The following is a 12,150-nucleotide window of genomic DNA, read 5'->3' on the forward strand; positions in this document are numbered from 1 at the left end:
GGAATGGAAAGTTAGGTCGAGACGTCCGCTGGATGACTCTGGGTGGGTATTAGATAGGCGGCTTGCCTTCAAAAGGTGAGTGCCTTACTCCAGGTCGGTTGTGCCGATGGTAATTCGCAGTTGTGGATCTCCAGTTGGTAGTGGGTAGTGGATGGTGATGGTAGGGAGCAGCGTGTTCAGTGGGCAGTTAGGAGCCTGGGGGATCAATGTTCTGGGTTTGCATCTATGTATCGGCAAATATACGCATGTGCAGACCCGATATGCAAACAGCTTTGCCCACTATCACAGGAAAATGCTGGGCGTCCCCATGCAAATGCAGATGTGGAGTAGCCTGCACAGGGTTGATGTCACATGATGTCAGCGCCCACCCTGTTCTCGACCATTTAGGCAAATAAAAGTCAGTTTAGACTGACTTTTATTTGCAAACTGGGAAAAAATAAGTTGATGGTCGGGGACCCATTTTATATGACACAAATAACACTATTTTTGCAACTGGAAGGGTGATTTATCAAAATACTGTATTACCCACTTACAAACACTACATTTGCAAAGATGTGACGCACTATGAATTGCTAAAGTTGAAAGTTGGTAACTTGCAGCTAGACATAAAGTGACAATTGGGATTTTCTTTTTTATAGGAATGGCATTTAGTTTATTGTGGCACAATACACGTGTTTGAAATAAACTGCCCTAAAATAAATTGGGAATTTACACAGAAATATTGTCCAGCAAATAAATATCGTGTGTGTGTGTGTGTGTGTGTGTGTGTGTGTGTGTTGGAAGTGTATTCCTAAGAACTGGCAAGAACAGGACTGTGAGACTCATGTTACTCCTTTCTCAGATGGGGACTTCCATTTCTACTTGCAGTATATAAAGCACTTTAAAATGAGTTACTTTCTGGGTCTCAGAATGTGCAGTATGTGATAGTATTTTGTATCTGCGCAAAGCCCCTCTCTTTCACAGTAATAATTTCACGTCTGCCCGTAAAAAAGTACCAATCGCAGCATCTGTTCCTGTGTCATGCAAATGAGTCGAGGGAGTGTGAAATGTTAACTGTGTATCTGAATGGCATATTGACAAACAGCAAGCAGTGATAGTCTGTATTTGTAAATGGTACAATTCCTCATAGATTTCCTTGTCACCTGTATGATGCACAGTAACGTGACGTATATGCGCAATAGACCTTAATCCAAATGTCCGCTTTCTGGAAATTCGAGCAAACCTACAGTATTTATTACCATCTAGAGAGGAGGGTTAAAAATGGCTCAATTAAATATCATTCAGAAGACTTCTCATTTGTAGACAGACAAGGACATAGAATTGCGCAGAACTACTTATTAGTGCATATACTTCTTCACTAACACTTTGCTTAAATGGTGTGAAAGGTGTGTGTGTATATGTATGTATATATATATATATATATATATATATATATATATATATGTATATATATATATATTGTAATAAAGTTCATCTCATACCTCAATACTATGTTAACTACAAATGGGAAGGAGTATAATTAGGTAATAAACCATCATTGTTAAAGTTGTAAATGTTTATAGGTAAACAGTACATCTTAGAAGCAGCAGGTTTAATTAATCAGGGAAATGTCAATGGCACATCAGAGGCAGCCTGTATATCTCAGTAATGCACAATCAGGTCCTCATTGTCCGATAGTAATCACACATGCTACTGGTGGATTGCACATGTAAAGAACAGGAGACCACGTGAACAATGTATGCGTCTGTTCCGCTGGGGTAAGCAGAATAATAACGGGAACTGAAGTCATGGGCTTGTAGATGCGTAAACTCAATGATTAGGGCGGAGATGTACTAAGAATTGGAGAGAGATAAAGTACCAACCTATCAGATGCTAACTGTCATGTAACGTCATGCTGCGTTTGGAAAATGACAGGAGCTGAATGTTTGGTACTTTATCTTTCTCCGCTTTATAACTCTCCAAAGCTTAAGTTAAGCACATATGCCCCTGTGAAGTGGACCTGTCATCGTCACATTTGAGGCAGCCAAATATTTAGTACTCACTGACTGAACATAACATAACATGGGAAGCAATGGTGATGACGTCATTAGTACTGAATGTAATGACCTCATAGTCTGGCTTTTGCATCAGGCTACCAGTTAGATGTCACCCATGTGAACAGTAGAGAATGGGAACTCTAATGACTCTATTACATGTAATACAAGTACATGTGGAATGAATGGCTGTCTGTAGACCCCAGCGAGGACCAGCTGTGGCCGGGAGACTGTCCTCTGCATCTACAATTAGGACAAGGAGCCCAGAGTCCTATCCATCACTGTGTCCTGTGTGATGCGATACTTCCCTCTCATATGCTCGGTGACATTCTGGCTGCGCTAATTTGTTGGCATCTCAATTATTATGAAGTACTGGGCGTGCAGGAAGGGCAATGTAAGCACCAGACACCGTGCTCAGTATAGTACATGATCATCCTCGCTGATTATTATCTGAGTAAAATGTGCAGTGCCTCTGGCCTAATCCGATGACCCTTGCCTAGATTTTATCCGGTGGAACCTCATTATCCATAGTAGTGGGTTTTGGCTACACAAGCCTCAAGTCCCCTAGGGACTGGCACTGAATTATTTGATCCTCTCCCCAGTGAAGTGGTCCTAATCAGCAGCAGTCATCATCTGATGGGGTTAATGGAACGCGTTAACCCTTCTGCTGCTGACATATTTTAGACAAGTGTAGCAGGTGATAGACTTTAGTTCGTATTTCCCCCTCATTCACAGCTATGTACTATGGATATAAACCTCATCCATAACCCTGCTGTGCTGTGGTTGAGTGTGTGAATGGCTCATGTTTATCCACACTGTGTAGCAGCAAGCCAAAGCTCCAGCTTTTAACTGCTAACTAAACCTCATTATTAAGTCACGAAACTAACAAAAGAGTTTTATTCCACCTTAACCTTGCACACAATCCTTTAACAAATTAATTAATCCTAATGAATTAACACTTCATTTATTTAAACGCGCTACAGTTCATGAATTAAATTTTCATGCAGTGATTAAAGGCTGCTAAAATATGTATGATTTCGTTAAAATTTTATAATAAATCAGGGCAATGTGTTACATGACAAGGCAAACTATTTCCCCAGCTCTTTGTACATGCTTTGGCAACTGTGAGAAAATGGGGGTCTCTTTAAATGAGGGAGGGGGTGCATTTCGTGTTAACATAGTTAAAGGTAGTTTAATGCAACTGAATAATAATAATAATAATATTAATTCAACGAGGACACTATGAGGACACACTAATTGTACATTACAGTGACGATTAGTGTTTACACGTGGATGGTTATAGTGTATTGGTGCAGGGAGAACTCTCTTGTGATCCTCATCTGACTACAGTAAGTAACATATAAGCATAGAAGTCAATTAGCTGTCTGTATTCCATCTCTGAAGATCCCAGGGACTTACCCAACATTTCAGCCTTTCAATTTTTAATTTGACAACATTCTACACTTTGGCAGCGGAGGAAATAATTGCAGTTAGTTCGTCTGTAATTAGCTATTCTTTGCTGATGGTAGGAAAGCCCTGATTTGTACATGGAAACACTTTCTGCGCATCCACCTGTAGAAAATTCTAAGGGCATTTTTAATGTAATCAGAAGTTGTTCAAAACGTACAATTAAGCACACGGCAAAGCTGTGCACACGTGTCACTCCTGAGGTCAGTTTGGAAACATACAAGGTAGAGAAAATGTAGTTTACACGAAGCTTTTATGACAGATTGCTTTACAACAAAGTGCAATGATATCATTCTTTATGGACCAAAAATATGCCTGTACAGTAATGAGTGTCCATGATTGGGCAATAAATGCAATTTATTTGGTGTGTGCACTGTTTCTTTGCATAGCAATGAGATGATCCTTGAGGGGTATTCTTCTGGATAGTGGGAAGCAGATTATTCTGCATTACTTACCCTTCATTCAAAATGAGGCCTTTTAGATCAAGTATGTCTCCTAAGCCCTCTCCCAGTAGACAAATCAGTTACCAATGACTTCTATGCATTTCTTATTCTCTTTGAAATGACGTTTTATAAGGCGCAGTGTCAGTCTGCAAGTGGGAGACCCTTCCCTTTCACATGTGAATTACCTTGCCGGGTCGATTTCTATGGAAATGTTGCTCTTTCGTTAAAACAATTACGATATGAATACTAGTATTTGTTTTGGGCGTTTGATGTGTGGTGCTCGTCGAAATTAAAGTTGGTGTCATGTGTACATATGTTAATTTCAATATCCATCATTGACAAAAGTTAATATGATATGTGATGTTGGCTAGGAATTGCTTAGATTCTAGTCGATTCCCATCTGATTTAAAGTTTCATGTATGCATCCCCTGAGATGACATAATGAATGGTGCGCTGGCTCTCCCCCCTCCAGCATCCAGCCAGGGCTGAGAATCCTACTGAGTGGCGATGGAACAACCCTGATCCGGGACAATGATGAGGTGTGTGTGTGTGTGTGTGTGTGTGTGTGTGTGTGTGTGTACAGTATGTATGCGTGCGTTCGTATGTGTATATATATATATATATATATATATATATATATATATATATATATATATATATATATATATACATATATATATATATATATATATATATATTACATATATATATATAATTTATGTCTGTACAGTATGTATATGTATGTGTGTAATATATATTAATGTATGTGTGTGTGTGTGTGTCCATCTGTAAGTCCGGAGTTAGCAGCATGGGTATTGCTACAGAGAGATTTTTATCTCAGCTATTATGCCAATATATATATATATATATATATATATATATATATATATATATATATATATATATATATATATATATATATATATATATATATATATATATATATATACACACACTTTATGAGCTAGTCTTGGTCACCGTTTCTGGAGATAAAACTCGTTAATTTGCTGCCATTGAGCTGTGTGATGCGGGTGCAGGGTAAATGCACAGTCCTGTTAGAACGGAGCCCGATGATCATGCCTGGCTGTGGGGAGGCTGGAACCCGTGTACTGCAAATGGGGAAGGGGGTAACCTGGGCACCCTCCCTGTGCAGGCAGCATTGTATCTACGGCTGGTCTGATCTGATTGTATCCCTCCAGACTGAAGCATCAATATCCCATATAATCTGATGACACTGCCCATGTACACGTGTATTCCTACATGTATGACAAATACAGATTGACATGACAAAGTGGAAATAAAGCCACCATCTACTGGTTACTACCAAGATGACTCACAGCTGTCCATTCGATAGAAGTAGCAGCAGGAGACAGAGTGCAGCTAGATCTGTAGCTATCTATAGAGAGAGAGAGAGAGCTGAGCGGCCAGCGTGCAGGCACAGAGTGAGGCAGGCGCATGCCCAGTGGCTGCTTCCAGGTGTAGCACCTGCTGGTCACTATAAGAGCAGCCCCCAGTCACCAGCGCCGCCCAGACTCTTCCAATTGAGCAGTAACAGCGAGAAGCCCGCAGACAGCTGATGTCTGTCAGCCTAGAGTCTCGCGATAGAGGGGAGCCGGCTGCTGCGAGATGTGGGGCTCAGGTGTAAGGAGGCAGCAGCAGCAGCACTAGTAGTAGCAGAGAGATGAGTGAGAGGAGAGGCTGCACTGTGTGGTCACCAGCAGCAGCAGCAGTAGTAGTATTAGCATAGACCTGCACATTGTGCTCAGCAGCAGCAGCAGGCACGGGGCTGCAGCATCCCAGGAGCAGGGACCGGGCTCACTTTTCTCCTTCTCACTTTAGAAGTACTTCGGGCTTCCATGCCATTCTTCCAAGATGATGTCCATGAACAGCAAGCAGCCGCATTTTGCAATGCACCCGAGCTTACCTGAGCACAAGTACACCTCTTTGCACTCTAGTTCGGAAGCAATAAGGAGGGCATGCCTGCCAACCCCACCGGTAAGTCAGCCACTACTTCCATGACTTTCCACCACTTCCATCATTTCTGTGCACTCTGCCTGGCATTCTGGCTGGTGCCCTGCATGTACCCATATTATATGCACATTGTCCTGCTTTCTGGCTGGTGCCCTGCATGTACACATATTATATGCACTCTGCCTGGCTTTCTGGCTGGTGCCCTGCATGTACACATATTATATGCACTCTGTCCTGCTTTCTGGCTGGTGCTCTGCATGTACCCATATTATATGCACATTGTCCTGCTTTCTGGCTGGTGCCCTGCATGTACACATATTATATGCACTCTGCCTGGCTTTCTGGCTGGTGCCTGCATGTACACATATTATATGCACTCTGTCCTGCTTTCTGGCTGGTGGCTGCATGTACCCATATTATATGCACTCTGCCTGGCTTTCTGGATGGTGCCCTGAATGTACCCATATTTGTACCCATATTCTATGTACTATGTCCCGCTTTCTGGTTGTTGCCCCTGCATGTACCCATATTTGTACCCATAGTACATACATTTTGTCCTGCTTTTTAGCTGGTGCCCCTGAATACACCCATATTATATGCACATTGCCCTGCATTCTGGCTGGTGCCCTGCATGTACCCTTATTATATGCACTCTGTCCTGCATTCTGGCTGGTGCCCTGCATGTACCCATATTATATGCACATTGCCCTGCATTCTGGCTGGTGCCCTGCATGTACCCTTATTATATGCACATTGTCCTGCTTTGTGGCTGGTGCCCTGCATGTACCCATATTATATGCACTATGTCCTGCTTTCTGGATGGTGCCCTGCATGTACCCATATTATATGCACACTGTCCTACTTTCTGGCTGGTGTCCTGCATGTCCCCATATTATATGCACATTGTCCTGCATGTCCCCAATTTATAGGCACTATGTCCTGCATTCTGGCTGGTGCCCTGCATGTACCCATATTATATGCACATTTCCTGCTTTCTTGATGGTACCCGTTCATGTACCCATATTATATGCACATTGCTCTGCTTTCTGGCTGGTGCACAGTATGCATTTAGCTATATTTTCCTACTGGATACATGGCATATACTGTACACTTGCGAGCTCTGGTTACTGTATAAGACCCCCTATAACGGCTGAGATCCCAGAACTGACAGCCACAGACCCCAGCACCCAGCTCTGCCTATCTACTGATTCGGCCTCTACAAGCCCTTTCCTTCCTAACCCCTGTGCACCCTACCAGGCTGTAGCTGCCACTGTTGACGTGTTTTTGCTTTGGATAGAATTATGTTGCCCAGCTTCTAACGCCACCAATGTGTTCTTGCTTCCAGCTGCAGAGCAATATCTTCGCCAGCCTCGATGAGACCCTTCTGGCCCGGGCCGAAGCGTTGGCCGCCGTGGATATGGCAGTGTCCCAGGGCAAGAGCCATCCATTCAAGCCTGATGCCACCTACCATACTATGAGCAGCGTGCCATGCTCCTCCAACTCCACGGTGCCCCTGGCCCACCACCATCATCACCATCACCACCACCACCACCAGGGGATGGAGCCCGGGGACTTGCTGGACCATGTCACTTCCCCGTCCCTTGCACTTATGAGCTCGGCTGGACACGATGGGGTCGGGGGTGGCGGTGGCGGAGGCGGAGGGGGAGGCGGCGGTGGCGGCGGGGGAGGCTTGATCTCCACCTCGGCCCATCCACACAGCCACATGCACGGCCTGAGCCACCTCTCACACCAGGCGGCCATGAACATGACCTCCGCGCTCCAGCACCCTGGCCTGGTGGCACACCACGGACACGGGGGGCAGGTGGGCTCGGGCGTGGGGGCAGCGGTGGGATTGGCCTCTATCTGTGACTCTGAGACGGACCCGCGGGAGCTGGAAGCCTTCGCCGAGCGCTTTAAGCAGCGGAGGATCAAGCTGGGGGTGACCCAGGCCGATGTGGGTTCTGCTTTGGCCAACTTGAAAATCCCCGGGGTGGGCTCCCTCAGCCAGAGCACCATCTGCAGGTTCGAGTCCCTCACCCTGTCCCACAACAACATGATCGCCCTAAAGCCCATCCTGCAAGCCTGGCTGGAGGAGGCAGAGGGGGCCCAGAGGGAAAAAATGAACAAGCCCGAACTCTTCAATGGGGGGGAAAAGAAACGCAAGCGGACTTCCATCGCGGCCCCGGAGAAGAGGTCCCTGGAGGCGTATTTCGCGGTGCAGCCTCGGCCCTCCTCCGAGAAGATCGCGGCCATAGCAGAGAAACTGGACCTGAAAAAGAACGTGGTGAGGGTCTGGTTCTGTAACCAGAGACAGAAGCAGAAACGGATGAAGTTCTCTGCCAATTACTAAAGTCCGACTATTTATTTATTTATTTATTTATTATCTATTTATTTATTTATTATCTATTTGTTATTGATTTCTTTATTTATCCTGAGTTCTCCAACTTGTTATCTATATGTGTCTGTCGGAGGGAGGAGGGCTTTTCTCTCCTGCAGGACTCATGCGAGACTTCAGATCGCACAAAAAAAAAGGATTAAATCTAACGAAAATAAAACCTTGAATAAAAATAATATTAAGTGAATAAATTATTTATTGCCGGGACCAATGGACAATATCCTTCACAGTACAGGGGAGAGGAATCCGGTCGTCGTAACCCTCTGGAAACTGTAGATATATTCTTGAATTTTAATAAATAAAATCAAGGGGAAGTGTACTTGCTTTGGACAAGGACAACGCGTATAAAACACATCTCATTGAAGCCGTAGGGGTACAAGTATTGGTGGTGATAATGATGATGATACAAATAATAATAATAATAATGTGAAATGATCAGTATTTTATCAGAGGCTCTTCTGTCTTTTTATTCATGTCCCCTTGCTCTGTGCTGTTCCCATTCTGTCTTGTTACTGGTCCCTGGGAGGGCTGTGTATTGCGGGTCATCCGGTCAAATAATAGACCAGAAACGATTTTATATTTATTTATGTATTTATTTATTCATGCCAAGTCTATGGTAATAAACGTTTTGACGGAAATATCCAATTTGATATATTGGATGCAAATATTTAAATAAAAGACCGTCCCAAAAAGTCATGTTACCCCCTCACTGCTATCAACGGTACAGGTAGGGTAGGAATGTGGATATGTCTTGTGCTTAGTAATAATTCCTGTCCTTTATGTTCGGAACGCATTAACGAGGGCCTGCATTATTAAACTTTCTGTTTATTATAAATGAATAGACACAAGGGTTACGAACACTGCTTCTTTAAAAGTTTTGCACTACGGCAGTGTCATTCATTTTGCAATTAGTACATTATTATGTTATCTGTATGATATCTCCCAACCTACAGGAGATAACAGTCCTCTGTCCAGCGCTTAGACCAACAATTTTCAGAATTGTACTTTTCCAGAACCAAGAGCCCATTCAGCAGACAGATGGCTCTCATTCATATATATGACGTATATTTCTATAAAGAGTTCACAGTCTAACTGGGATCATTTAGAACTTGTTTTGTTTCCTTGTTTGCAGAGCAAACTTTCTATGCATATGAGCACTACATAGGCTAGATTCCGGTAGACTTTGTGTGTGCTGTGATTTCACTGTTTTATTGGCTGTCTTCACCCAAAAAAATGAAAATGGAAAAAAAAATCCACGACTTTGATGTCCAGTTATTGTGTGATGCAGAGCAAAATATTGTAAATATTGTAATTTTGACATGATGGTACATATGTGAGACCACACGGATTTCCTCCAAACGCCGCCTCATTTTATCTACCTGTTTATACAGATTTGCAGAAAATGTTCTTTCTTATTTTCCCTCCCACTCCCACCGAATCCCAATATTTTATTTTTATTTATATTTATGTACGCCAGCTGCAATATGAAGATGTGCAACGGTGACAAGATACTTCTAAATAAATGCAAACATTAAAACATGCCTTTGTTTTGTTGAATGGTCTGTGTAGAGAATATCTTACGTGCAAAAAAATGAATATGCTTTTCCTGCAGGCAGCAATTGTTACGTAATAAGCATTTTTACACATAAGGTCTTTAAGTAAATAACAAATCAGGGAATCTGCCGGGAGACTTGAACGGGGCTAAACTCCATGATCACCTGCTCAGGTTTCCTATAGCTCAGCTGTTACAAATCGCTTGGCAGATTTGTCATTATTAAGTGTCAGATATTGGAGCTGATATCATTTTCTTTGCACTAAAAATAATTTGAACCGATCTATAGGACGCTAATACAACATGCTCCCTGTCAGTGTTCCATCTGGAGATATAGGATGCCACCTACTGCTCTAAATGAAATGTATTTTCTAGAGAATACTGTTGCAGATTATGCCAAGTATCCCATATAAACATGGCCTTCTTGGTGATTGTAAAGATATTTAAGACAACAGGTAAATATATACATATGAAGCTATTTATTGGCTATGTAATGTAGTCTAATGCAGTGAAATGAGTTACAAGTGTTTTAACTTGCATATATGGGATTGACCCTTCCAATATCTGTTATGTTAGAATAATGCTATTTCATAACTCTTTTATTAAGACGTTCAAATAAAGAATTCTATATTCGACCTCCATTGGAAAAAAAAAAAGTTCAAATGGCAGAGAAAAGTTCACTCCAAATTTAAGCATTTCTTTTGACATTGGAAAGTTATTTCTACTATGACCTTTTGACCAGGGTTCTCCAATAAAACACCTGCAGACTCATAACAGGCATGTATTGGAATTATGCATTCACACGTCAGGACACTATTATCTAACCTAATTATTATTATAAGATCTGTTTATGGCTGAAATGACTTCACGTTTTCATGAAATAATAACTTTTAGAATGCTTTTAATGGAATATTCTGTTCATAGTTAAGCAAGAGCAACAGCATACATGTCACCGATACATGTACAATAGTGTAGAGTGCTTTACTTCATCTGTACAGCTTCCAAGTCCTGGAAATGGAGTGAGCATTATTTGCCAGCACTCGTGTTTCTGTAGCTTTCAGTTTAGATTAGACCATCGTGAATGAATAACAGCCATGATACTATCGATTTTTCTCTCTTGCGATATTAAGACAATTTTTCGTCTTCATTCAACAAGTGCAAAGATTGAACAAAAATAAAGAAGACATATCGGAATGGGAAATGTCCTTTAAGTGTGATCATGATCAGATCAGTGATTGAATACACTCTTCAAAGTAGGACAGTGTAAAATCTATTGGATTTTAGAATACACAAATATATGTGTGTGTGTGTGTGTGTATGTATATATATATATATATATATATATATATATATATATATATATATATATATACACACACACACACACACACACACACACACACACACACACACACATGATTATATATATATATATATATATATATACATACAAACACACATGTGTATATATATATATATATATATATATACACACACACACACACGAATATATATATATATATATATATATACACATACATACATACACACACACACACACACACACACACACACACACACACACACACACAATCAGTTTATTACACTCTGGTTCAAATGGTAAAAGCACTTCCCCTAACCGTGTTAGTCTTCATAAAATGATCTACTTATATATTAAATAAAATGTATATTGTATCATTGGTGTCATTTTAAAGCCATTACACCACAGATGACTGCAATAAACGGAATAAAACAGTATTACTTAGACGAATGGATCAGAACACGAATAAAGAACGTAACACTTATGTCATAATTGAAGGCGACATAAATAAAAAAAAAAACACTTTTTTCGACCACCAGCTTTAATCACGTGCACTACAAAGGGATGTTGTAAATACAATTACAGAGCCGCTGTTAATAATTCATGGCCTGAGATTTGGAAAATTAATAAAGTGAATTATAACAAGAGGCTAATTAAAAACTTTAGTAATTGTTGTGAAGACAGCACAATGGGAGGAGTAATACACAACATTATTTTATAAGACATTTTCCTGGCCATCGAAGCACCTGATTTATTGAATTATTATTTATTCTGACTATATTATACCGTCTGTTATTCTGCTATAAGGGTCTGTTTTCACTTACAAACCTTGTAGGTGAATAAATAGTAAATCAAATTAAGCAGGAGTAAATAACGTCCATGAAGGAGACCCGTTGTGGAATATTGTTTATTGAGATGTAATTGTTAAAGTACGCATAAGTAAACAGATACATAGGCATAACAATAGG

At 41.2% G+C, this 12,150-nt stretch overlaps 1 protein-coding gene across 1 annotated transcript; it reads left to right on the top strand.

Moving 5' to 3' along the window:
* Positions 1–5,355: 5,355 nt before the first annotated feature.
* POU4F1 (POU class 4 homeobox 1) lies at positions 5,356–9,850 on the top strand. The gene is made up of 2 exons (XM_083168814.1): positions 5,356–5,938; positions 7,260–9,850. The coding sequence occupies exons 1-2, from the start codon at positions 5,816–5,818 to the stop codon at positions 8,262–8,264; spliced, it is 1,128 nt and encodes a 375-aa protein (XP_083024940.1). The 5' UTR covers positions 5,356–5,815; the 3' UTR covers positions 8,265–9,850.
* The last annotated feature ends 2,300 nt before the right edge of the window (positions 9,851–12,150 follow it).

This window comes from Crinia signifera, chromosome 2, assembly GCF_055691185.1.
Source record: "Crinia signifera chromosome 2, ASM5569118v1, whole genome shotgun sequence".
Lineage (NCBI taxonomy): Eukaryota > Metazoa > Chordata > Amphibia > Anura > Myobatrachidae > Crinia > Crinia signifera.

Coding starts and splice junctions, on each gene's coding strand:
- POU4F1 (XM_083168814.1), top strand. CDS start 5,816: ATGATGTCCATGAACAGCAAGCAGCCGCATTTTGCAATGCACCCGAGC. Junction 5,939..7,259: donor CATGCCTGCCAACCCCACCG/GTAAGTCAGCCA, acceptor TCTTGCTTCCAG/CTGCAGAGCAATATCTTCGC.